This window comes from Mesoplodon densirostris, chromosome 16 (genome assembly GCF_025265405.1).
Source record: "Mesoplodon densirostris isolate mMesDen1 chromosome 16, mMesDen1 primary haplotype, whole genome shotgun sequence".
In the NCBI taxonomy this organism is placed as follows: Eukaryota; Metazoa; Chordata; class Mammalia; order Artiodactyla; family Ziphiidae; genus Mesoplodon; species Mesoplodon densirostris.
In genome coordinates, this window is record NC_082676.1 from 86,774,345 (window position 1) to 86,800,522 (window position 26,178).

General features: G+C 65.1%; 1 protein-coding gene across 3 annotated transcripts in view; it reads left to right on the forward strand.

The window, feature by feature from the left end:
* The first annotated feature begins 478 nt into the window (after positions 1-478).
* The window catches only part of TTYH3 (tweety family member 3), a 29,006-nt gene continuing 3,306 nt past the window's right edge, over positions 479-26,178 (forward strand). For 2 of the 3 annotated variants that reach the window (XM_060120118.1, XM_060120120.1), the window contains exons 1-13: positions 480-792; positions 16,286-16,455; positions 16,667-16,778; positions 16,921-17,141; positions 17,439-17,534; positions 17,697-17,769; positions 18,043-18,118; positions 19,197-19,252; positions 19,980-20,072; positions 20,762-20,854; positions 21,275-21,411; positions 23,065-23,238; positions 23,826-23,901. In XM_060120118.1, the coding sequence (XP_059976101.1) occupies positions 670-792; positions 16,286-16,455; positions 16,667-16,778; positions 16,921-17,141; positions 17,439-17,534; positions 17,697-17,769; positions 18,043-18,118; positions 19,197-19,252; positions 19,980-20,072; positions 20,762-20,854; positions 21,275-21,411; positions 23,065-23,238; positions 23,826-23,901 (1,500 nt within the window). In that variant the 5' untranslated portion in view covers positions 480-669. Of the gene's footprint in view, positions 793-16,285; positions 16,456-16,666; positions 16,779-16,920; positions 17,142-17,438; positions 17,535-17,696; positions 17,770-18,042; positions 18,119-19,196; positions 19,253-19,979; positions 20,073-20,761; positions 20,855-21,274; positions 21,412-23,064; positions 23,239-23,825; positions 23,902-24,603; positions 24,705-26,178 lie in introns of all 3 variants that reach the window. The other variant, XM_060120119.1, reaches the window with a different exon arrangement.

Below are 26,178 nucleotides of genomic sequence, written 5' to 3' on the forward strand. Positions count from 1 at the left end.
AGCCAGGCTTTGCCTCCAAATCATCCGTATTTTACAGACAGGCCACTGGGTCCCTTGCCCGGCGCCGCAGTCTGCGTGTGAGCCACGGCTGCTTGCTGAGGAGCCAGCCCAGCCCCTCCAGGCAGTCCCTGCAGAAGCTCAGTGAACGTGCAAAGGTCCAACCAACGAGCGAGCGCCCGGGTGAAGCGCAGCTCCACGTGCAGCGGACGGAGAGCCCGTTGCCGGGATTGCGGGTCCTCAGCACCTTCCCCGCCAGGCGCCCCTCGGCCTGGGGCAGGGGCCCTAGTGGGCGGAGCCTCGTCCAGCGTGCCAATGGCGGGGCGGGAGCAGGGAGGGGCGGGGCGCCCGGGCGGGGGGTGCGGGAGGCGGGGCCGGCGGGCGACAGGCCAATGGCGGCGCGGGGGCCGGGCGGCGGGCGGTGGGCGGGGGCGCGCGGAGGCGGCGGCGGCGGCGGCAGCGGCGGCGAACAAAGAGGCGGCGGGCGCGGGCGGCCGACCGGAGCCGAGTGCAGCCGAGCCGGGCCGAGCCGGGCCGAGCCGGGCCGGGCCGGACCCAGGAGCGCGCGGGCGATGCGGGAGGCCAGGCCGGGGTCGGCGGGCCCCTGATCCCTGCGCCCCAGGCCAGCCAGGGAGCCCCGCGGCGGCCGCGCGCTCCAGCCGCCGGCCCGCCATGGCCGGGGTCAGCTACGCGGCGCCCTGGTGGGTGAGCCTCCTGCACCGGCTGCCCCACTTTGACCTGCACTGGGAGACCACCAGCAGCCAGTTCCGGCCCGAGGACACCGACTACCAGCAGGTGACGCGGGCCCCCTGGGTCGGGGGTCAGATCTCGGGTCACGGCCCCTCCATTACGAGGGTCACGGCCCCCCTCCCTGCGGGTCACGATCCCCCTTCCCAGGGTCACGGCCCCTTCTTTCTTCAAGGTCTAAAGACTCCCTATCCCCCACCGACGGTCACGGCCTCCTCCTCCTCCGTGGGTCCTGAGCCTTCCTCCCTGAGGGTCATGGTCCCCTCCTCCTTGAGGGTCTAAAGGCTCCCCACCCTCCATGGAGGATTATGGCCCACTCCTTCTCGTGGGTCACAGCACCCGTTCTTCTGGAGAGCCTCCTCCTGGGTCACAGGTCTCCCCTGCTTGAGAGTCTAAGGACCACCCGCCCCCCCGGCCCAATTCCCCATAGAGGGTCCACAGCCCTGCAGATTCTAGCCTTCTCTTCTGGAGCCACTAAGAGCCTCCTTTCTGGGGTTGGGAGGAGCCACCTCCTTGCCCTCCACGAAGACCCCTCTGCCAGCTGTCAGTGCCTGCTAAGGCTCCTGACCAGGGATGGCCTGGGGGTGTTGCCAGGCAGAGCTCCCTACCCAGAGGACCCAGGGCCCTGAGACCACAGCCAATGCCTGAGAACATTGGGTGAAGCCAGGTGGGGATTCCTTACCCCTCACCCCCAGCTGGGGAATCCCACTCACTGCCAAGCGTTTGGTGGGTGAGTGGTCTGGGTAGGTGCCAGCCCTCCCTGGCTGGTAATGACCCCGTGCTGGGCGGCCAAGCTGTGGGATGTACACACAGTGCCTGCCCAGAGACCTGGCTGCCTGTAGCCCTGAGGGAGGGAGGCCTGGCCACAGGGACGCCGGATTGGCCTCAGTCTGGAAAGCTGGAAAAGGGGCTGCGCCTGGGCAGAGCTGGGGAGTGGCACGGACCCTTCACAGCCCTCTCCCCGAGTAACCAGGCTGTACCAGTGGAGCCCTAGGTCTGGGGTCATGCCAAGCCCAAGCGCCACCCCTGCCACTGAGCCACTGCTGTTTGAGTGCAGGGCAGGGGACCTGGCTGTGGACATTTCCTTCCTGCCTGGGGATCCGGATTCCACACACCCAGTGACTGGGGTGCCTGGTCACCCAGAACGCCTCTGAGTTCCTCTTTGGTGATGAATGCAGAGCCCCAGGGTGGGGTGGGAACGACTTTGCTCGTAAGATGGCCTGGGAGTCTGGTATCCGTGGACTGTGTCACCCCTCTCCAGTTCAGAGCTCTTTCCTCTTTGGTCTCCCTTGTCCAGAGGTGGAGAACCGGAAGCACCCCAGCTCTGCAGGGGAGCCTGCCGCCCCAGCCTCAGTGCTCACATGGTGCCCGGTCCCCCAGCCCTGCTCATCTGTCTCTAAGCAGACTAGAAAGGGGGCTAGGGATTGGCCCATGCACACCCAGGGACAGCAGGATTCTTATAAAACTGGACACCCGTGTTCTAGAAGCCCAGCCCTGGGGGGCTGACCAGTGTGAGGGCAACACCACTCCTCCGTGCACCCCAGGAACTTCACCTGGGGCGGCTCTGCCACACCTGTCCCCGGGGCCCTGCTTCCACAGAGCAGGACAATGTACCTCACTTTAGCAAGTTCTCTGCCACTTGTCAGTTCTGAAGCTCCAGGGGTACCCGGGGTGTCTGTGACCCACGTGGAGCTTTCCTGCTGGCCCGTGGGCTGCCACCTGCCCATGCTGCCCACCACGGTTGAACTGACTGCCATCCCTCCTGCCCTCCGAGGCGCCCGGACATGCGGTGGGAAGTGAGCGAGGGGCCGATGCCTGCGGCCTCCAGGCCCCTCTGCGCTCAGCCCGGCCTCCCGCAGGGCCCTTTGCTCCTGAGAGGGCCCTGGTTTCCGCCGCGGGGGAGGTTCTGACTCACTCTCTCCTCCTCTCCCCGCTGAGCAGAATTAGCTGCTGAATAATTCACGGTGTGGAAAGCAGCCTGGCTCCGTCCCCCGCCACCTCGCTGCTGGCTCAGGGCTGTGGCGCTAGCCGGACCTGGGAGGACCTGGGAGTCGCCCTGCTCCTGCCCTCCTGTGCTGGTGCTTTTGGGCAAGCACTTGACCTCTCTGAGCCTTCACTGTCTCATTCCTGAATCTGGGCTGGTGCACCTTCTTCGCAGGGCTGGTAGGGAAGTGAGGGCCCCGTGCTCCTGCTCTGTGTTGGGTGTGCAGCCTAAAGAGCTCCCTTTCTGGGTGGGTGGGCGATGATTTGGCGTGGGCCCTGGCCTAGGGCCTCTTCCTGCCTCCCCTGGGGGAGCATTCCTAGCTGTGGGGGGATGGCCGCCCTCATCCCGATGGTGGGTGGTGGGCCCCGTATCCTCCTGACTTGGGGCACCCCTCTTGGCCTGGGAGCCTGTCTGTGTCTGGCACCCACCTGGGCTGCAGGGGCCTGGCAGTCTTCTCCCCACATGTGGGCTGGGCCAGCTGGGGAGGGGCTTCTGCTTTTCAGGCCGCCCCGGGGAAAGGGGGGGCCTGACGCCGGAGTAGAGGGGTGGTATGGCCTGGGGAGACCAGCTGTTGACCTTCGCTGTTTCCTGCCCACACCATCCACTGCTGGGAGCCCGGTGAAACCCACTGGGAACCCCGTGGGCCAGACCCTGTTTGGGGCTATCGCTAGCCTTTTCTCACACAAATCTGGAAGATGAGGACAGTCGTCTCCATTGTACAGATTAGCAAACTGAGGCTTAAAGAGGAGATTGGCTGAGAATCACATAGCGAGTGGGTGGTAGGGCCGGAATCCTGCTTCAGGCCCCTTGCCCCTGCCCCTGCTAGGAGCCAGAGTCAGCCTTGGGGGACAGGGGCTTCCTGAGTCCCCAACGGCTGGCCCCCTGCAGGGGATGTGACTGGGGGGTTAGGTGCTGATTGAGGCTGTTCTGCGGCCTCTCAGAGCCCTGGCTGGCCCTAGGCTAGGGGCTTGGAGCCTCTGCAAGAGCAAGGATCGGGTTTTGCATCCTAAAGGCTTGTGATTTCTCTTGGCTCCGTATTCCTGAGGACCCCACCCTGGAGAGGAGGGGCTCCCTGGCCGTGACTTCTGTCTCCTGGGGGCTCGTGCTGTTTGCTGAATGGACAGACTGCAGGAGGGTGCTGCTGCGCGTCCTGTGGGGCCTGATGGGATCTGCGGGCTGGCAGGTGCTGGAAGGGGCAGGCGGCTTCTGGGGTCTGCTCGGTGCCGCCCCACCCCCGCACCTGCCTGCTTGGCTGCCGGTCCGGCTCCCCTGGGACTGGGCTATTGCCAGCATGCCAGGAGCTCCCCAAACCTGGGGCAGCTGATGGGCGGGACGTTCGTCTTACAGGGGAGGGGTCGCAGGCCCAGAGGAGGCAGGAGACTCCCTGGTGGTTGCACAGCCTGTGACCTGATGTGGCTTGAGGCCAATCTGTCCTCCATGGTGAAGGTCAGGGCTGTCATGGCTGCAGGCGGGGGGTGGGGGGAGAGTCTCAGAGCCCTCTCTGCAGACCGGCTGCGGGTGCCTGGCTGCGGGGTGCCCAGCCTGGGCTCGAGTTCTGTAGCTTCCCACCTGTGTGACCTTGGGTGGGTCCATCCACCTCTCTGGGCTTCACCTGGTGGGGATCTGCCCCCTTAACTCCTACCAGCCCTTTCCGACTCCCCCCTCCCAAGCCTCCCACACCCCTGGTGTCCGGAGGCAGAGGTCACACGCACTCTCCGCCCTCAGTCCCTCTCGTTGTCACTCACTGTCTCCACCAGTTAAGGGGAGACTGGAAGCTGTGAGCCGGAGAACAGTGCAGCCTGGTATGGTGGTGCTGTGATCAGGTCAGGCAGGACTAGGCCTGTGGAAGTCCAACAGTCAGGGAAGGCTTCTTGTAGGAGGCGCTACTTTGCCTGCCATGGAGGCGGTGAGCCAGCCTGTGAACGACCAGAAGGCGAGGACCTGCCTGGAGCTTGGCATGCAGTGGGCACACCAGCTCACCTTCCACATCGGCCCAGTGTGTGGGGCCCGTTTCCCATTAAAGCCCTGAGTGCTTGGATGTTCCCATCGAGACCCTAAAGATAAGACCTAGGTGGTTGTGCAGAGACCTTGGGGAAGAGCGTTCTAGGTGGTGGGAACTGCCTGTGCAAAGGCCCTGAGGCAGAGAGAAGCCTGGCCCTCAGCCCAAAATAAGGGAGTCCCTCTGATCTGAACATGCTGCTTCAGAGCTGGTGAGTGGTCTGTGCCCGGGGTTGTGTGAGGCTAGCCTGGAAGGCCACTTAGGCAGGACCCACAGGAGCCAGTAGTCTCCTAGCAGAGACCACAGCACCCTGGTGTAATGCTGTGACTCAAGCAGGGTCAGCGTGTGCCTGTGAGTGAGGCTGGCTCCGTTGGCACCATCTCCACCATCAGGAGGAAATTCACTTTGGTTAAAAACAGCATTTATCGCCTCTCTTCTTGTTTATGAAAGTAAGACACATTCGTGGAACACTTGGAAAATAGGAAAGAGTGTGGAGACAGGAAAAAAAGTCCCTCTAGCTGGAGTCTGTCCACGCGCTTGTACCTGGGGAGGGGTGCCACCTAAGACTAGAATTTGTCACCTGCTTTTAAACATCATGTCTTTTGGACCATGTCCTTGGTCCATGGTTCTTGGTGCTTGCCCAGCGTCCCACGACACCAGTCAGGATTCTGAGGCTGCAAGTGACAGAAACGTGCCAAATGTAACAGAGCACATTGAGGGGCTGCGTGGAAGCTTCTAGAGCACGCCCTGCGTGGACAGCAGCTGTGAGGGTGCAGGGCCTATGCATTGGTGGGGGGCGGCAGGGAAGCCCCTGCTAGGCAAAATCAACTTTGTCTGTTTCGCTCTTAGCCAGTGCCCCGGCGCTGGGGAGAACTGACTGTCACGTGGCCCTTTGGCTGGGAGGTGAGGCTGCTGGCTGCCTCTGCCACCAGGTCTACACCTGCTGAGGGGTAGGGGTTGGGGCCAAACTCTTGCCTGGCGCTGGTGTGGGCTCTGCGCCGCCAGGCCCCATCTTTGGGCCTTTCTGGGGCTCCTGGTTTTCTCGGGTCTGAAGATGCGATGACCAGCTCTGTCCCCAGCACTGTACTGCCCTGCCTGGGGGACAAAACAGCTGGGAGGGCGCCTGTTTTGGCTCTGACCAGGGACTCTTGGTCAGGCTCTGGGCTGGGTGCTCTGTGGCTCTGACCCCCAAGCTACAGCTGCTCTACCGAAGAGGCTCATGGCGTTTGTTTAGTACGCTGTTTGTTTCTGGGAAGCCAAACAGCAACACTACAGAAGTTAAACTGAGGCCCCTGCCCAGCCAGCATCAGTGGGCTGGGAGACACGGACAGGCTTCAGCTCCAGCCCAGCGCTGCCCTGCCTGCGGCCACAGCCCCTGTGCACTTTCCGAGTCTGGTCCCCCCAGCAGGTGCTAGTCCAGGAAGGCTCAGAGGGTGTTGGGACCAGACCCCCACTGGCCAAGGTAGCTCTGCTGAGTCCTTGGCTGGAGAGGAAGAACCGAATCTGATCCAGCCCAGGGACTGGATCACAGAGAGAGAAAGTGCCCCATGTGGCCCCTGAGGAACTGGGGCACGTGACAGAGGGCGGGTGCAGCAGGACCCAGGAGTGCTTGGCTGCGCCCATTGCTGCCTCCTGGGATCTGCGGGGAGCCCACCCTAAGCCCTGTGCTGGGCCGGGACACACACATGGCCCCCAGGCGGCTCTCAGGGGCTTCCCAGGATCTTGGGGAGGGTGAGGACCCAGACCCACGGTCGGGTTGCTGCAGCTCAGCGTGGCGAGGCTCTCAGGGCACACACCAGGCACCGTCGCCCAGAGCAGGGAGCCGCACGCTGCCAGAGGTGGGCGGTACTTTGCAGAGGACACCTGTGGCTAAGGTCCCAGGCCTGCCTGGGGGTCCCTGCTGCAGAGGGGATGCAGATGCCCCAGAACTGGGCCTGCACCTGCCCTGCTGGACTCCCGAGGGCCCGTGCGCCGCGGACACCTGCTGAGGCAGCGTGTGCCACGGACGGGGCTGCTGGAGGCTGCAGTGGGCCTCCAGGCCTCCAGCCCAGTGTCGGGCAGGACAGGGCCTGCGCCTGGTGCCAGCTGGCCCTGAGGCTGCTCGGGTTCTTGTCCAGAGTCGGGGCAGGCGCCCGGTGTGCCCTCAGGGAGCAGGGCCAGGGGAGGGTTAAGTGACTTCCTGGGCTGGGCCTGGCGGAGCTGAGGGGTGCCAGGGTCTGCACGTGGGCTGGGCAGGCTGCTGGGGGGGCGCCGCCTCCCTTCACACTGCCCCCCACTCAGGGCCTGGGCTCTTCATGTGCCGCTGGGCTCGTGCACACACGCAGGCTGCAGCCCCAGCTTGGTGCGCCCCTCCCCCTCCTGGGAGGTGGCTGGCTGAGGCTGGGTCCCCTCAGAGGGGCAGGTGGGCTCTGGACGGTAGGTGTGCCAAGGGCGCTTGGTTTTGTCCACAGCACCCTCTAGGGCCAGGCGTGTCCTGTGTTGGCCGAGGGCATGGGGTGAGGCCGGGCTGCCCAAAGCCTGAGTGGCCCCTTGCTTCTGCCTCTGAGAAGAGCGCCAGGCGCGGTGCCACTCTGCCCGGCTCCCCTGCTCCCCTGCTCTGGCCCCGTGCACCCTGGGCTGGGTTCCTGACCGTTGTGAGGGGCCCTCGAGACTGCTGACCCCCAAGTCGGGTTGGGCTGTGCCCCCGGGTGGAGACGAGCCCTGGGCTGGGCTCTGGTCTGGATGATGGATGTGACTGCCCGTCTGGTAGCTCCTGGCTACATCTGAGGCCTGTCGCGTGCGCCCCCAGGGGTGGCGGGTGGAGAGGCGCTTGCAGACGGGCTGGTGAAGAGCAGAGTTTTCTGGGTGTCAGGCTGGGGGACGTGTTAGGGCGCCGGGACCGAAATAGACATGCTCGCGGCTTCGAAGGCCGCACCGGCGCCGTGTTCTCTGGTGTCTGTTCCCTCCGCCAGCAGGCGGGGCGTGGGCGGCAGGAGAGGGGGCCTCGGTGTCCTTCCACGTGGCCCACAGGCCTGGAGGGCAGCAGGGAGTGCTGGGCCTGCGGGGTGACCGACCAGAGCTTCTCTCTGGGGCTTCACCCAAGTCCCGCCTCGCTGGGCCTGTGTCCCGGTGATTCCTGGCGGGGCAGGGTGGTGTGTGCCCGTGAGGATGGGAGGTGCAGCTGGAGTGTGTCTGTGTGCAGCCTGGTGGCCTGGACCTAGGACCTCAGGGTGAGGGGACTTAGACAGAGAGCTGGACCCTTCCCGGGCTGCTGCGTGCTGGCCGCTGGCTGTGCTTTCTCCAGGCATGGCCACGAGCTCACCATCATGGAATTCGTGAAACCCAAGCCTGGCTCGGTGGAAAATCTGTTTCTAATTTCTGGCCGGCATCTGGGAGCCACAGCCAAGTGTGTTCGGGCTGGGGAGCAGCGGGCTGCACACCCGGCTCAGCTCCACGGCCCTCAGCGCCCAGCCAGCCTGGCCCAGGGGGTGAGGGGGCCTCTTCTGGAACTTTCCTCAGGAGGCCTGTGCGGGCTCACACCCTGTCTCCATTACTCAAGTGTGGGGGCCCTGGGTGTCCCTTCTGGCCCCAGGCCCCTGGCCTGGGGGATGGGTGCCACCCCTGGCCTGGGGGATGGGTGCCACCCCTGGCCTGGAGGATGGGTGCCACCCCTGGCCTGGGGGATGGGTGCCACCCCTGGCCTGGAGGATGGGTGCCACCCCTGGCCTGGGGGATGGGTGCCACCCCTGGCCTGGAGGATGGGTGCCACCCCTGGCCTGGGGGATGGGTGCCACCCCTGCCCTGGGTGGTCTGGGGACCAACAAGGCCGTGTGTGTAGCTTGGCTCCAGTGGGTGCTGAGGCAGAGGGCCAGCGCTAGGGGAGGGGGCAGTGCCATGTGGGGCGCGTCCTTCCCAGCGGGAGACCCCAGACGTAGGAGCTGTAGCAGCAGCTCAGCCTGGTGCCCCTCCCCTTTCCTTTCCCAGGCCCAGGGCTCCAGCCAGGACATCTCTGGGTTCCTAGAGGGTGCCTTGGGGTGTGGGACACTGCCAGCCTCCTGGATGCCCTGACCTGGTCTCTTCCTCTGGAGAAGGGCCTTTGGCAGCCCCAGGGCTGGGGTGGACAAGCCCCAGAGGCACTGGAGGGGTCCATGGCTCCGCCTTCCCACTCCACCCCTATCTACTGGAGCCGCCGCTCCGCTGTCAGGGGCTGCAGGCTCAGGCCTGACCCCTGCCTTGCTCACAGCTGCCAGGGCCCCCCAGGACGTAGGTCTGCAGCCTGGACCTGGTGCTGGGCCCTCACTCACACTGTCCCTCTCTGGGAGTGCTCACCCCACACCTCACCGTGCCCTGCTGGCACCCGCTGACCCTGTGATGGCAGTTTAGGGCACCCCCTGAAGCTTCTGCACCCCTCCCCCGATCTCCCTGGTTCCCACAGTCTGTGCTTCCACGCCTGCACTGCTGGGGTCTTGGGAGATGCCAGCCCACCAGGAGCTGTGTCTGCGGGTCCCATGCCCCCCATTCCCAGGACCAGGCCTGGCACTGAGTATGGACACCATGTGTGCTAATGGTCCTCAGTCTGGGGCCAGCTCCGGGCCGGAGGCCCTGTGCGTGGTGAGTCCGGCCTACTACTCCAGAGAGGCCGGTGTGACCCACGTGAGGACACAGGAGTGCGGGCTGGTGAAGTCCCAGGTCCCTGGTGGAATTTGGACTTGCCTCCTCTTGGAGCCTTGCTCTTTACCAGCTGGCCAGGCCACCTCTCCCAGAGAGTTGGTACAGGGGGAGGGGGGCAGGGCCCGAGTGGTGTGGGGCAGCCCTTCTCCAGGGGCTCCCGCTCTGGCAGGCACACAGCCCTCCCGAGTCCCTCGAGTCCCTCTCATCCGCCCGGCAGCGGTGGGACCTCAGCCTGCGGTCACGCCCCCGGGCTGGGATTCCGGCCCCACCCCACTAGCACATGACCTGAAGGAAGAGCCTGATCTCCCGGAGCCTACCCGAGTCACCCCTGGACTGCTGGTCCCAAGTCTCCCTGCCAGCGCCGGCGCCTGGGTGCACGTGATTTCCCACAAGGAGGCCCCGCCACTGGGACGGCAGGGTGGCGGCGAAGCGGCCTCTGGCGCTGTGCTTGGGGCAGCCATAGGCCCATACTTCCCATCAGAACCTCCGTGAGGGTCTCCCCGTGGGGCGGTGTCTCCCCAGCCTGGCTGCGGGCTCGTGGTGGCCTGCAGAGGGGCTGAGTGGACAGGCCAGCTCTCGGGGTCAGTTGCTAGTGGCACGGCCGGGGTGCGTGTTCAGCAGGCAGTGTGTCCGTGCTGCTGATGTGCTCCCCGCGTGTGGCGTGCTCCCTCGCAGGCTTCCATGCCACGTGCTGCCAGGACGCCTAGCTGAGCTGCCTGTGCAGGTGACACATGGAGGTGCTGCCCCAGGGTCACGCGTGGCCCTGCCGGCCTGGTGGCCTGGGGCCTCCTGGTGCAGCCTGAGCCGGCACTGTGTGGTGCACGTACCCGTGCGCTGACGGCCCACATCTGGGCTGTGCCCACGAGCAGAGCGGGCGGGGCGGGGACAGGCCTGCAGCCTTGTGCTCTCTCACGCCGTGGCCTCCCGGCTGCGATGGGGCTCAGCCTCTGCCGCACGGGCTTTTATTAGTAAGATTTGGCGACACACCATGGCCCTCCCCTTCCAGGGCCGGCTGGATAGCCCCCTTGTAGCCCGACTGCCAGCAAGTCTGAGGCTGAGCTGGGGGTCCGCTCACCCTGTTGGGACCACCCACCTGCCCAGGGAGCCCGCTGAGCCTCACAGGGACCACCTCTGCCCTCGGGCCCCTGTCCCTTGTCCCCTCGCCGGGGCTGGGAGGACCTGCTGGAGGCCAGGGACTTGTTGGGTCCCCTGATAGGCCTCAGATGTGGGCCTGGGCCTGAACTGGGATGGGGTGAGGCTTCAGACCCTGAGCTCTGGCTCATCAGGTGTTTCCAGAGCCGGTGGGGACTTTCGGGGCCTTAGGGCCTGGGGGGAGCGCCTGGACACAGGGCCGGGCAGGGGCCTCCTCGGTGGATACATTCCACGTCAGGGGCTGCAGGGCCTTGGGAACGGTGGGGTGGTCTAGGGCTGAGAAACAGCAGCCGGAGGGCCGGGAGGGGTGGGTGGACAGGGCCCCCCCAGCCCAGTGCACGTGTGTCCACGCCAAGTCCTCACAGTGCAGTGCTTGAGGCGCGCTCAGGTGGCGGGCGGCCAGCGCTGTGGCCCGCGGTTGGGATACGGGCCCCAGCGCCTTGTCTCGCCTGACTGAGTGCTGACATCACTTCCATCACAGACGGAAAATTCCATTTGGTCAGAGCCCAGATGCTGATCAAACATTTCCCATTCAGAGGGGACGCCAGGCTGTTGAAAGGGAAGGCGGGGCCACCACGGGAATGCCAGGGGAAGGCTGTTCTCTGGACGAGGGCAGAGGTCAGGCCAGGCCCCCCGGGCTGGGCGGGAGGAAGCAGCTGCCTGCTGCCGTTCGCCCCAGGCCTGGCTCCTGCACCCACGTGGGCCCTGCTGGTCTGCAGCACTGGGCTGGGACCCTGTGTCATCCAGGAAGAGGGTGCTGTGACCTCTCCACAGGGCTGAGTGAGGCTGTCCTGGTGGAGGCCCCACAGCCTGCCTTCTGGGGCTGTGCCAGGGGCCCACAAGCAGCCCGGTGGGGTCCAGGTTTAAGGTTGGCCTCGTCCCGGAGGAAGCCGTCCTGTCAGAGAGAAGACTGCCCCAGCCTGTCAGAGCTTGGGGTAGGGGGCCCCGTGTTTCTGAGTGTCCACTGTGGGCCAGGCCTCAGGGCCAGAGGGGGCACCACCTCAGCTAAATTGATGAGCTTAGTGAGGCCTTTCCAGCACCCCCTAGGGGAGGTGTGGGCAGACAGACCCAGCGCTTAAATGGTGGAAACAGGGCCCTGTCCTCACAGTCAGGAAGGGCTTTCTGGAGCTGGGCAGACAGAACAGGAGGGCAGGGGGCGGAACCCCAGCTGCCCGGACGCCTGGCTTCCTGTGTGTTGGGCTAAAGAGGTGACATATAGCACCTGGGTCTCTGCCTGTCCTTGCCTTCAGGGAAGCCTCTGGAAGTCACTCCCCTGCCCTCAGGTACCCCTCCCGGAGCCCCGGGACACACTCTCACCCTCAAGGCCCTGGACCTGGGGCTCCCCAACGCTGGGCCTGCCTTGCCCCTGCCTGTCACTTGTTCAGCCCGTGAGGCAGGGGTGGGACAGGAGGCTTCTCCCCCAGGGCTGTGACTTTTAGGGCCCCCAGGTGGGTGGCTGTGCCTGTGCGTTAGGCTGCCCTCGGCTGGCTGACGCCTCTCGCCGCTCCCCGTCGCTGGCAGGGGTCCTATGCCCAGGTGCTTGGGAACCCCTCCCCGCCGGCCCCCCCAAGACCACAGAGCTTCCAGCCACAGGCTGCTGCTGGCACTACTGCTGGGAACTCAGGGGCGGCAGCTTCACGTGCGTGTGCGTGCGTGTCAGGATGTGTGTGTGAGTGTACATGTGTGGGTGTGAGTGAGCATGTGAACACATGTGGGCATGAATGCGCGTGGGTGGGCGTGAACGTGCACACGCTCACTTTGTTGGTGAGCAGCCTGGACTCCCCTCCAGCAGCTGGGACACCGGCTCCCTGTCCCCAGCCCCCCCGGCTGCGTGGGGAGAGCTGGCCTGGGAGCAGCACCCTGAGGGCTCCCCACGGAGGCACTGTTCTAAGTCTTTATGGGCATTAGCTCATTTCATCTCATAGCAGCCCTGCTAGGTAAGGGAGTGACGCCACTGTCCCTGTTCTATACGCGGGAAAACTGAGGCACAGGGCCACTGACTCACGGTCACATTCTAGAACCAGGCAAAGCAGCATTCGAACCCCAGCCCTCTGGTTCCCCTCGAGACCAGCCGCCCCTCTGGGCTGGGCAGGAGCCACTCCCCCACACCTCTGTCCAGCAGCAGGCGGTTCTGCCTCCTGGTGGCGACCCCCGGGGTGTCCCTCCCCTCGACCTCTGCTCCTGGGGGACTGGGCACCAGCAGGGACCGCAGCATCACCATAAGCCGGCCCTTCACCCACGTGACAGCTGGGAGGGACTGGGAAATGTCACATTCCCAGAAGAGGAAGCAGGGCCTGCGGGAGATGCACTGGCTCTCACGTGGCAGAGCTGGGAGCAGGCCAGGGGCCTCCCACGGCTGAGAAGAGCTACTGACAGGTTTCTGGGTTTGTGTTTTAATTATAAAGGTAGTACGGTTCGTGGTTTAGAAAAAAAAAAAAAAGATAACCAAGAAAAGAAAAAATAAGAACCTAACAAAAAGCAAACCAAATCAAAGCTGTAGGAGATCCAAGTGCGCCTCCCGGGTGCCCAGGCCTGGCACAGCGCCTTCTGGGCACTGTCAGCTGTGGTGGCCTCTGCCCAGAGTGCACTTCCCTGACCTGCTGGATGAGGATGTGCCCTTGCAGACTTGCCCTGCTACTCCTGCCTGTTCTGCTTTTTCTGTTTTTCATGGCCTGGCTCACATCCAGCAGGCCCCAGCCCCTGCCTCCTGCAGCAGCCAGGCAGCCCCGAGGACGGGGGCTATGCCTGTTGGGTGCCTACCAGGCCCTGGCACCTGACACGTTTCCCAGCAAAGCGGTGAGCTCAGCTGTGCCCCACCCCGGCCTTGCCCCAGGTGCTAGGATCCTGCTTGGCCAGTGACGCTTATCTTACCTTAGTTTTCTCATTTGGCAAACTGGAGTGGGGGTCCTGGCGCCCCCCGGGCGGTGGTCTAGGCCCGCGAGCTCTTTGACAAGCCCCGATGACCGTGTGAGCCCTGGCCTCACGCGCTGCCAGGCTGGGTGGACTCGGGGCCCCAGCGGGGGTGCCGCCTGCCCTGGGCCCAATTCCCTGGCTTCCTCACCCCAAGAGGGGTTTCCTTGAGGGAGTGTGTGTAGGTGCGCTGATTTCAGCATCAGCTCCAAGCGAGCTGTGTTCCGCACGTGGGGCGGGTGAGGGGATCAGGCGGGAGAGGAGGTGGCGCGAGGTGGAGGGTGGGCCTGCCGGCCTGAGGACCGTGGTAGGTGGGCTCCGGCTGGGGCAGGAGGGGCCGAGCTGGGGCTGGCGGACCGGCTTGCAGAGCCTCGGGGGCCAGGCTGGTGAATCAGGGCTCGTTGCTGGTGGAGATGTTTAGGCAGGCGTGTGGCGTGGTCTGACTGAGGATTTAGGGGAGCAGCCTGCAGGCAGGGGCGGCAGGGGCTCATCTGCCCTTTGCCTCTGACCTGTGCGGAAGGGAGCGGCAGGGCCTGCGGCCGCTGTGCTTAGTCGCTAGCTTGTGTGTGTGAAGACAGCCCAGGAGGCCATGCTGTTCCTTGCACCCTGATGTTTGCTGTGGGGTGGGGCGGGGCTTGTGGCTGACACTAGGCCCCTTAAGGTGAGTCCGCTCCCCCATGACTGGCGCCTGTCCCTCTGACGGCCCTTAATTTCCACCGGAGACCCCCTGCTGTGGCCTGGCTGGTGTCCCTGTGTGAACTTGGACCACCTCCCTCCCCCGCCCCCCCGCCACTGGCCTCGGAGTCCCCTCTGTGACGTGAGCACCCTGGGACCTTGACAAGGTGTGCTCTGGAGCCAGCACCCTGGGCCCGCTCCCTTCCCCCACCCAGCTGGTGGGCCAGGGTGGCCAGGTCCTGTCAGACCCTCCTGCCTGTGCTGCAGCTTCATGGCGGTGCCCCGGCCTTTCCCAAGAGGGTGCCCCACCCTGGGCCTCACACCGGAGGGCAGAGGCGCAGCCTCCAAACATAACATGTGCTCCCAGGGCACCCGCATGGCTTTGGATCATGGCTGGAGGTGCAGGCCCCGGTCAGGGGGAAGGTGGGAGAGCCCCGCCTTGGGTGTGGGAGTCAGCCAGGGATGGAGGGCTGGGCAGGCTGGCTGCTGGGAGGGCAGGGGGTGCCGTCCTGCATCTGCTGCCTGGCAGCTGTCTCCTGGGAGACAGCCGCTGGGCACCAGGGCTGTGATCCAACGGTCCCAGTGCCTCTGTGGCTGAGCCTCTGGTCCCAAGGGGGCCCCGCAGGGGGCAGGCAGGCCTGGGGCATTCCACCCCCCGGTGGCTCCCTAGGCTCACGGCCACATCGCTGGATGTCAAGACGCGAAGAGGGTGTTTCCAGGTCCCCCTGAGGCCTGCTTGTGTAGTAGTGCCAGCAGGGGCAGCTAAGGGGTGTCCATGGTCACACCACCGTGGGGTGGGCACCTCTCTGTGGTACTTACTTGGACCCCCCCCCCCATGAGGTGTACATGGTCAGGGCCAGCCTGCTGCCCTGCAGCCCTGTGTCAGCTGCCACTCTCAACCCAGCAAAGCACGTGTGGGCAGAAAGGCTGTGATGTGGGCACATGAGTTCTTCCTCCTTACCTCCTCTGAAGCTGGTTTTTTTTTTTTTTTCTGCGGTATGCGGGCCTCTCACTGTTGTGGCCTCCCCCGTTGCGGAGCACAGGCTCCGGACGCGCAGGCTCCAGACGCGCAGGCTCAGCGGCCATGGCTCACGGGCCCAGCCGCTCCGCGGCACATGGGATCCTCCCAGACCGGGGCACGAACCCGTATCCCCTGCATCGGCAAGCGGACTCTCAACCACTTGCGCCACCAGGGAGGCCCTGAAGCTGGTTTTTTAATTGGTGAAATGGTGGTGAAGCCCTGGGCCAGGCAAACTGAAGAGCGTGGTGCCCAGGCCAGGCCGGGCTGGTGCCTGTTGTGACAGATGAAGGCTCTGGGCTGTGTCCCTGTTACTCTGTCCACCCGAGGCCCCAGCCCAGGACTGAGCCCACAGCGCGGGTCACCGCTGGATCCAGTCAGTTGCTTTCCGTGGGGGACGGTGGCCTCAGTGACAGAAGGGTGCCGGGGGGCACTTCCTCGTCCCCTGGTGCCTCTGGGAGGTGGTTGGAGAGGGCTGGCCCTTCGGGCCGCCCGAGGCTCAGGGGCTCACGGAGGCGGTCAGATCCAGAGCAGTCTCGGCACGCAGGGTGAGGATGGTGACGCTGCTACCGGCCCCACACCCAGGGCCCTGCAGCAGGTGTGGGTGGCCTTCCCCGAGACTCTGTGCCTGCCTCTTGGGGGAAGGCAGCATCAACCCGTTTACAAAAGAGAAAACTGAGGCTCGGAGAGTAAGGGCCTTCCCTGGCCACGTGGCCAGTTAGCAACTGCGCTGGCCCTGCCCAGGGTCCCCCGCCAGCACCTCCTCACAGCGCCTGGGCCGGAACCCCTGTTCAAAGATACGTGCCTTGGGCTCTGGGGCCCAGGAGGTGGTGGGCTCCCATGGGGAGCACACAGGGCCTGGGCAGGGTTAGGAGAGGGGATCCTATGGTCTTGCCCACCCGGGCCCTCCAAGTGGGGCTTAAGAGTCTTGGTGTCTAGGAATGAACACGTGAGTCTGGGGTCCAGAGTCTGGGTGACCATAGGCACATCACCCAGGTGCTGGGAGCCTCTATCCCCAGTGCCGGGGGAGGGCTCAGTGGGAGAGCGTGCTGGTCCCTTGGCCCAGGCGCAGGTGGGACTCGCTGGTACTGCAGCTGGGGGCAGAGCCAGGGCAGGGGCCCCACCTCCAGCACCACTTCCCAACCTCCCGCAGGCGCTGCTGCTGCTGGGGGCGGCCGCGCTGGCCTGCCTCGCCCTGGACCTCCTCTTCCTGCTCGTCTACTCCTTCTGGCTGTGCTGCCGGCGGCGCAAGAGCGAGGAGCACCTGGATGCCGACTGCTGCTGCACCGCCTGGTGCGTCATCATCGCCACTCTGGTCTGCAGGTGAGCGCGCGGGGCGGGCCGGGTGGGGGCGTGGCCAGCGCGGGGCGTGGCCAGACTGGGCGGGGCGGCAGGACGGAGGGGCGACTGGGCCGAGAGGAGAGGGGCCGGGTGGACCGGCCGGGGCCGGGGCGGGGCAACTGGGGGTGGAGCGGGCCGGGGCTGCCGGGGCGCTCCCGGGCCTGTGCCCTCATGCGGCACCGCCCTGTCCCAGCGCCGGTATCGCCGTGGGGTTCTACGGCAACGGGGAGACCAGTGACGGCATCCATCGGGCCACCTACTCGCTCCGCCATGCCAACCGCACGGTGGCGGGGGTCCAGGACCGCGTGAGTGGCCGCATGGGACGGACCTCTTTTCCTGCTCCTAAACCGCGTGTGTGCGCGTGTGCCCCAGTGTGTGGGAGCGAGGCGTGGGCGTGTGTGGGAGCCGGCCGGTGCCCCAGCTCACACCACCCCGAACCTGGCGCAGGTGTGGGACACCGCAGCTGCCCTGAACCGCTCGGCGGAGCCCAGCCTGCAGAGCCTGGAGCGGCAGCTGGCCGCCCGGCCAGAGCCCCTGCGGGCGGTCCAGCGGCTGCAGGGCCTGCTCGGAACGCTGCTGGGCTACACGGCTGCCATCCCATTTTGGAGGAACCCAGCCGTGTCTCTGGAGGCGCTGGCCGAGCAGGTGGACCTCTATGACTGGTACAGGTGCGGCCCTCTTTCCTGCCTGCCCCGCTCGGCTACCACTAGTCTCTGTGGGGCAGTCGGCGCCCAGCTCCCAGCGCCTGAGGTCTTTGGGGGCGAGGGGCTGGGTCCACTGGTGGTCACTGTGGCAGGAATCCCCCATGGGGACATACGTTACAAGAATGAGGGCAGTCTCCATATCCCAGAACTGCCTGTGGACGCTCCTCTGGGCTGTTTGCCTGGCTCTGCCCCAGCTCCCCCTTTCTGCTGCCCTGGGATTGGGTCCCCTGTGCCCGGCCCATGTGTACGCTGTGCCCCCAGGTGGCTGGGCTACTTGGGCCTGCTGCTGCTCGACGTGGCCATCTGCCTCCTGGTACTGGTCGGCCTCATCCGCAGCTCCAAGGGGATCCTGGTCGGGTGAGTCTGTGGGCCCTCGGGGCAGGGGGAGGGGGTGGGGTACCTGCAGCGCCATGTCCCGAGTCAGCCCTGTCCCACCCTCCTGTCTGCGGGTCCAGCCTGGCGTGGGGTGCAGCCCTCACCCCGGCCTGGAGGGTGCTGACTGACTCTCTTTGCCCCAAGGGTCTGCCTGCTGGGGGTCCTGGCCCTGATCATCAGCTGGGGCGCACTGGGCTTGGAGCTGGCCGTGTCTGTGGTAGGTGATGGAGAGGACAGGTGATCCCCGTCTGCTGGCCGAGCACGGGGGTTGGGGTTGGGGGACGCCACACTCATCGCCCCTCCCCTCTTCCCCTGGGGACCCGTCACGGGCACACAGCACGTCAGTCCCCGCCACCCGCAGACTCACGCCACCTTCCTGAGCCAAACGCAGACCCTGGGGGACCAGGCTCCACCCCTGAGAGCTGAGGGGTCTGGGGCGGGGGGACGCCCAGCTCAGTCATCCCATCCTCCTTGCCTGCACCCACCCCAGGGCTCCAGCGACTTCTGCGTGGACCCTGACACCTACGTGACCAGGATGGTGGAGGAGCGCTCGGTGCTGAGCGGGGGTGAGTCTGTAGTTGTGTCCCAGCCACACGTGAGTGCCAGCTCCTGCCTGTGGGGCCACGGGCCATCTGGGTCAGGCCTTGCGCTGGCTCCGTTGACAGGTGGCGAAAGTCAAGTGTGGGGCTTTCTTATGTTTCCGACATAAGTTCCGTAGGAACCCAGATCTTGGCGGCCAAGTATGGGTGCGGCGCGGAGAGGCTGCCCTGGGCCGTGATGGACCTTACTCCTGGCTCCCATCATGCACTGGATCCCAGAGAGCCACCAAGAAGGGACCAGAGAGCACAGGGCGGGGGGCAGGTGTTAGGCAGTTGGGGTCCAAGGCTTCTTCCCCAGCTCTGGCTGGCCTTGAAATCTCTTAGGTTTTCAAAATCAGAATTATAAGTGAATCCCCATCTCTGAACGTTAGACACTGAATCAACAGCTGTTTTAATGGGGATGAGCAGGCCACCTGCACGCTCCGGCTTCGTGTCCCCTCTTTGGGGTGACATTCTGGCCTAAGAACTGTTCTGCCCAACTGGCCTGGGAGCAGATGCCTGCCCAGGTGACCTCTGACTCCTTGCCCACCCCCAGTGCCCTGTCTGCTGCTCCCCAGGGAGGGGAGATATGAGGCTGCCCCCCCAAGAGAGAATTGTGCACATTTCAGGGACATGGCTCAGAGCAGAAGGGCCTCGGCCCTGGCCCCAGGCTCCCTGGAGACCATGTCCCCCCTCACACCTGCACGCTCACAGATACAGACAGGTGCACACGTGTACACGCACACACATATGCAGACGTGCGCATAGACACCCGTGTGTGCAAACGTACAGGTGTTCACAGATATACCTACATACATGACATGCAGACACAGCCATACATGCAGATAGGTGTGGGCACACGTATATGTGCACACGTGCAGATACGTGCATACACGTAAAAAATATATACAAGCAAGCACACGTATGTTCAGCATACACGCAGGTGTGGAGACACCCATATACACGTATACGCAGACACGCATGTGTAGATATAGATCACATGCAGGCGCACACAGGCACACGCGGACGGCTGGAGTGGCTCAGCCGCCCTGACCTCTCTCCACAGACATCCTTCAGTACTACCTGGCCTGCTCGCCCCGTGCCGCCAACCCCTTCCAGCAGGTGAGAGCTCGGCTGCTCCGGCCCCGCAGAGCATCTGGTCCCCTGGCCCCCGCCCCCAGGTGCCCACTCTCACACCTCGTCAGGCCCCTGGGGCCCCAGGAGCTGTCGGGAGGCAGGTGGGCGAACGCCACGTTGACATTGCTACCTGCGCCCGGGGTTACCACCCTGACGGCCTCAGCACAAGCCTTTTGGGTGGCCTGCTTAACGCCCACAAATCCCTGGGACTCCTTTCATTTCTCAGGCTGCCCCAGCCATCCCTGTAGGGCAAAGCCGATTGCCTGGCGGGTGTGGGAGGAGCCCAGGGATGCCCCATGGAAGCAGGGGTCCTGTGCCTGCTCTGTGGAATAACTGGATGGATGTTGTCATGATGGAATTTGAAGGGAAGCCATGTAGCCCACTGCCTGTCATTCCATGTAACTGTGTGGCCCTCTGGGGTCCTCAGCACTGTTTATCTGCTCTAAAGACGCTGTATTTTCATTGTGTTGCCTCTGGGGTGTGTGGTCATCTGGGGGGCCAAGGAAAGGTGTCCCACAGGCCCACAGAGCAGACTGCCGGGCACAGCCATCCCACCCCATGAGCTCGTGGCCTCACAGGCTGGACGCCCCTTGGGCCGGCAGAAGCCAAAGGCACTGGAGCTGGCCTGCGCCGTGTGTGGGTGGGGACCTCGGGGAGGGAGAGATGGCTGCCCCCACCCCCGCTGGAATCAGCCGGCCTCTCTGTGGAGCAGAAGCTGTCGGGCAGCCACAAGGCTCTGGTGGAGATGCAGGACGTGGTGGCTGAGCTCCTGAAGACCGTCCCGCGGGAGCACCCGGCCACCAAGGTGAGGGGTTGTGGGTGTGGTCAGTGGAGCCAGTGGGATTCCTCTTCTCGTCACGAAAGGGAGGTGGGGTGCGGACACTGCTCAGGCTGCCTCCCGGGGGACCCTGCTGGGGGGTCTGGCCTTCTCTCCCACCTGCCATCCTTCCCTTCACATCCCCGAGGATTTTTGGTAGGTTTTACAATGCAGGCACATACACACACACTCACACACATGCGCGCACACACACTCACAAACATGCACACACACACATACACTATAGGGCCAGTCTCACTCTGCACAGAGTATCTTGGACAGTGTTTTGTCCCTTAAGATATTCTGAAAATTTCCATTGTCTTAAACTGTTCCTTAAAACGTGATCTTTAAAAGAACCAGGCCCGTGTCAGGGGACACGCAGGCGTTTGCTGTTTCTCCCGTTACAACGAAGGCCCCGCCCTGGTGGCCGCGTTGGGCAGGTGCTGTGCATCCCACTCTCCTCGCTGTCCTCCTCACGTCTTCAGCAGCCCCCTGAGACCAGGGCACAGACTTGGGGGTCCCCCTTTCTCAAAGCCAAGGGTCCTCAGGGCCTTTGCCGGGACTGGGGGGCGTCAAGGGGGTCTCGACGGCAGAGTGTGGGGCGGAGGGAGGCCTGTGGCTGGTTCAGGACCCTTTCCGGAATGTTGTGTCGACCTTGTGTGGTCCACGCCCTCCAGGACCCCCTGCTCCGAGTCCAGGAGGTGCTGAACGGCACGGAGGTGAACCTGCAGCACCTCACTGCCTTGGTGGACTGCCGCAGCCTGCACCTGGTGAGAGCCATCTCCTAGAGCCGGCCCAGCGCGGGGAGCGGCAGGGAGCAGTGGGGAGCAGCTAGGGGCAGAGGAGGGGGAGGGGGGGTGGCTAGGGGAGGGGTGGGGGAGGGGAGCAGCTAGGAGGGGTGGGGGAGGGCAGGGGAGGGGAGCAGCTGGGGGCAGAGGAGGGGGAGGGGGAGGGGTGGGGGAGGGGAGCAGTCACAGGGCCTCTGCCCAGCCTCGAGTCGGGGGCGGTGCAGGCTGCTGGGGGCTCCCTGTGCACACTCCATCTCACCCTGTGCTTCCCCGTCTCCCTCTCTCTCTCTGTCTCTGTCTGTCTGTCTGTCTGTCTGTCTCTCTCTCTCTCTCTCTCTCTCTCTCTCTCTCTCTCTCTCTCTCGGTGTCCGTGTCCCCGTCCCCATTCCCGCCTGCCCTCAGGACTACGTGCAGGCCCTCACAGGCTTCTGCTATGACGGCGTCGAGGGCCTCATCTACCTGGCCCTCTTCTCCTTTGTCACAGCCCTCATGTTCAGCTCCATCGTCTGCAGTGTCCCACACACCTGGCAGCAGAAGAGGTGAGGGGCTCAGGGAGGTCCTGGAACCTGCCCCAGGCCACCCAGCACCTGGGGCCGTGCCTTCTGGACACCCCATGTCGTAGCCAAGAGAGAAGGAGGAAGGCCTCCTCACCTCTTGACACTCCCGGGGCCTCTGTAGCAACAGCCCAGAGGCGCTCCTGGTCCGGGCGACACTCGAGTCCGGAGTAGACAGGGAGAACCGGGGTCCCCTGCCTGCTGCTGGCTCTGTGCCCACAGCCCTCCCCACTTCTGACTGGCTGGGCTCAGGATGTCTCATCCATCCCCCCACCCCTGGGTGCAGGTGTGCAGTGCCGTTGAGGGGGGAGACCAGCTGCCTGGGGAACTCGGAGCTTCTGCGGGAAGCGCCCCACATGGCCCTGGCCTCCGTGGCCCCCTCAGCTGGGTGACCAGGATGGCAGCTACCTCCCATGGGCCACTGTGTCTTGATCCTTGGAGTAGTGGTGCTGGTGGGCCCTGCCTCAGTCTCCCTTGTCAGTACTGGATTGAATGGTACACGGGTATGCCAGGCCCGCCTTCCTTGAGCCCCTGTGGTGTGTCTCCCATTTGGGCTGTGGCTGTTTCTTGGTGGCCCAGCTTGTTTGGCAAGTAGCCCAGTTCAGATCTCTTCCTCTTGTCTGGATTTCTACTCTATTATTTTCTGTTGGGATGGTGTTGCTGCTAGCGGTGGCAGTAATGGTGACGATGATGCTAGTCACGGTGGCGGTGGAGGTGTGGTGATTGTGATGCTGAAGAGGGTGAGAATGGTGATGGCAGTGGTCCTCATGGCCGTGGTGATGGGGGCGGTAGTAGAGATGGCGGCCGTAGGGGAGCGGCTAAGAGCACATCCCTGGAACCTCATGGCCTGGATTCAGATCCCAGCTGAACCTTTGCTTGTTGGGTGACCATAGGCAAGTCACTTAACCACTCTGGGCCTCAGTCTCCCTGCCTGTAGGATGGGGGTTGGAAGAGTACATCCTCTTAGCGTGACGTGAGCACTAGATGAACCACTGCATGCAAGCGCTCGGCCCTGGGCTTGGCTGGGGATTGGCACTTGGCCAGTTGCTGCGAGCCCACTTGTCTCACCACGAGGGGCACGGCGGAGGGACCCTCTGCTCAAGGCCGCCCAGCCGGTGGTGGGGAGGTGGGACGTGAGCCCAGGCCTGGCTGGCCTGTACCCTCAGCACCAGGCAGCCCAGTCCCAAGTCCCGTCCAGACCAGGCAGCGCGTGGGGCACCACATACCAGAGCACCAGAGGCCTGGCCCGCAGCTCCCTCGCCTCGCCCTGCAGCGGCCTGGCCGGAGTGGCGGGCGGGAGCCAGAGGGCAGCGGAGTCTGGAGGGCTGGGCTCAGGCCTCCCGGGGCGGGCTGCGACAGCAGAGCCCAAAGAGCACCCTGCCTTCCAGGCACCTGGCCCTCTGTGCTCCCCTAGGAGGGGTCCTGTCCCTTTTTTTTTAGACAGTCGATGTCCGTGTGTGCAGGCTGAGGTGCAGGTTCCTTGGTGTCCCCGGGTGACTTACCCACAGCCCCATTGTGGGTAGGTGACAGAACCAGGATTGGAACCAGCTACGTCTGCACAAGAGCTGAGCCCCTGCGGGTCTTGTAGCTGGCTGCCTCACGCCAGGGCCTGAAGCTGTGCTGGGTCCCTCCCTGCAGGGGCCCTGATGAGGATGGGGGCGAGGAGGCCGCCCCAGGGCCGAGGCCGGCACACGACAGCCTCTACCGCGTCCACATGCCCAGCTTGTACAGCTGCGGCAGCAGCTATGGCAGCGAGACCAGCATCCCGGCCGCAGCACACACTGTCAGCAACGCCCCGGTCACTGAGTACATGTGAGTGAGTCGTGCTGGGAGCGGGTGGGGTGGCCCAGGTTGGGACGGCAGACCCAAGCCCTGGGATAGGCTGCCTGGGACTCAGTGTGGCTGGCATGCACGGCTGCCGGGGCTTGGAGTGGGGATGCAGCCCCACGGCAGCGAGCAGGGACTTGAGCTCCTGCAGCGGGGAGAGGTGGGGCCTTGGATGGCGGAGGGGCCTCCCCGGGGGCTGTCCGGGCTCTGGGTGGGCTTGGCCTGCTGCTCCCACATGCCTGGGTCGAGGCCACAGGGAGGCCACTCTGTCAGATGGAGGGTCTGCGTTTCGTGCAGGGAATGACGTTGCCAAGGGCCCTGGGCCTGGCCGCGTGGTGGGCAGGCAGCCAGCGGGGCCGGGCCGAGGCTGGCAGGTGGCCACCACGGGCCTGCTCGGAGCCCTTCACTGTGTGCCAGGTTCCCAGGACCCCAGGCCCTTGCTGGCGGGCAGTATGCAGAGTGGTGGGGAAGATGCATGGAGTCGTCCTAGCTCCAGAACGGGCCCTGTTGGCCCAGGGCTGGGACTGCCGTGGCCAGTGGTCACTCACAGCCCCCTCTTCCTCTCACCTCAGGAGCCAGAATGCCAATTTCCAGAATCCCCGCTGTGAGAACACCCCTCTCATTGGGCGCGAGTCCCCGCCGCCTTCAGTAAGTCTTGGGGCCGGAGGGTGGGTAGGGGCCCCGCCCCACCGCCTTGTGTCCGCTGTGGCCTTCACAGGCAGTGCAGGCCCTGCAGGCGGCTCCGAGCCTTCAGTGCCAGGGCTGAGGGTGGATCCCAGCCAGGGCTCTCAGGCAGGCATCTGGCCTGTGTAGACGGGGCTGGGTGAGCTCACAAGCCCCTGTGAGGGCCCTTGCATCTCTTCCCACCCCAGCCCTGCTTCCTCTTCTTTTCCTTCCTCAACTTCCTGGACTCAACCCAGGTCTCGTCTCCTGGCTCTTCCATCTGTGCCTGGTGTCCCCTCTGGTCTTGGGAAGGAGATACAGAAAAGGGGACAGGGTGGGAAAGGAGCTTGTAGAGAGGCCGGGGCCCCTGGAGGGCTTCCTGGAGGTGGTGGGCCTCAAGGAACAGGGCTAGAGAGGCTGAGAGCCACCTTGCTTCAGAAATACCCGCCTGCACATGGGGCGGCCCCGTCATGCCCTGCAGCACAGAGCAGGCCTGGGGTGCCCTGGCCTCGGACCTGGCCCTGGCCCAGGCTGTGCGGGTTCTCAGGCCGTGTCATGCTCGGGGCACCCTCCTGTCGGCACTCTGGTCTGCACCCAAGGCCTGCTGTGGGCCGGCCCCCACCCTGGCGTTGAGGCCACCCTCTCTCTCTCTTTTTCCTGCACTCCTCCCACCCCGGGCCCTCCTAGCGCTATCTGGCTGCCCTGGACTCTGGCGGCCACACGGGCTGGCAGTTTAAGCCCATGAACAGTGCCTGAACGCTGTGGTGGCTGTGTCCTCAGAGTGACAGGTACTGACCCACCTGGGTCCCCTGCCCTGCACCGCCTGCGCACCCACACCTCCGTGCCTCACACCCTTTGCTCACTCCTAGCTCATCAGACAGGTCCCAGCGCTGTCTCGGCTCAGCGCCCACGGGGCCAGCTTGGGGCAGTGCAGGTGGGTGGGCTTTGTGGCCCCTAGCCCAGCCACAGAGACCCTGGCCCTGGGCTGTCACCCTCACGTCAGGGGCGGTGAGCCCCTGCACAGAGCCCCCTCTTCACCCCTGGCCCAGCTGCAGCTGGCCACTGCCCATCTGTCACCTCCCAGCGAGTCGGCCACCCAAACCCGTGTGTGCGTGCACGCCTGTGCCTGGCGCCCTGGGGTGCGGCCAGCAGGCCCGGCCCTCGAAGGGCCGCCCCACGTGTCCGGAAGTGCACGCAGGTGCGTGCAGAGGGGCACGCGAGCCACTGCGGCCCTCCTCACACGGCGCCGCACGCCTGCTCGGGCTCATCAGCGGTCTGGGCTGCTGCCCACCGTGCCCCACCCCGTGCTGCATGTCCCTGGAATGACATGGCTCCCAGTGCCCGCTCATCCTCCTCCCAGCTCGCCTTTGTGGCCGCTGACGGGCGCTCACAACCTTCTACCTTCCAGGAGTCCTGGGAGGGCTCTCGGGGCCCAGGGGAGATCGCCTGTCCTGATCTGCACAGTGTGGTGTGTGGCCTCGGGTTCGGAGCCCCCAGGGATTGCTGGGGGCATGTGGCTGCGGGGTCAGCCTGCCAGGCTCCTTCCCACTGGCAACCCTTGGCACGTGCCTTGGCTTTTGTCCCCCAGATGGGCGTGTGGCCCCTTGCACACTGCTTGGTTTTAGCACACGTCTCTTCCACGTGTGTTCGTTGTGAGCACACGTGCACATGCATGTGTATCAAGTGAGGCCTTCATGCTTCAGGTTGGACAAGAGTGGCCGAGATGTGCTGGCTGTCCCCGTCCCCAGCTGCCTTTGTCCCTGCGTCCGTGACCCACAAGGAACCCCAGTTTGGTTCCCATCTGAGTGGGTGGCACCATCACCCCAGCCTGAGGGGCCTGGGTGGCTTCAGGGTCCTCCTTCCCTGGGGCGACGGGGCAGAGCTGCTGTGGAGCCTTCTCACTCCCGTGACCTGTGGTGCCTGCCACTCTGGGCCGCTGGGGACTGTCTGTGCCTTGGACACAGCCTGAGCCCACACACTCCTTCTGGCCGCCCAGCCAGGATCCCGCAGCGGGCGGAGGCGGCATGCCGGGTGCAGCGGGGAGCCTCCAAGCTCTGGTTCTCACCGGGGCAGAGCGCTGCCCGGCCTCATGCCACATGCCCAGGTCGGGAGCAGGGGCTGCTCTGCTCATCTCCCTGGGAGAGGACGCTGGTCCCTGTCCGGAGCCTGGGGAGTGGCCGGCCAGACCTCTGACCACCGGGCCTGTCACTGCCCCCAGCCCCGGCCAGGGCTCAGGAGTCCAGGCCCTGGACCAGCTGGCCC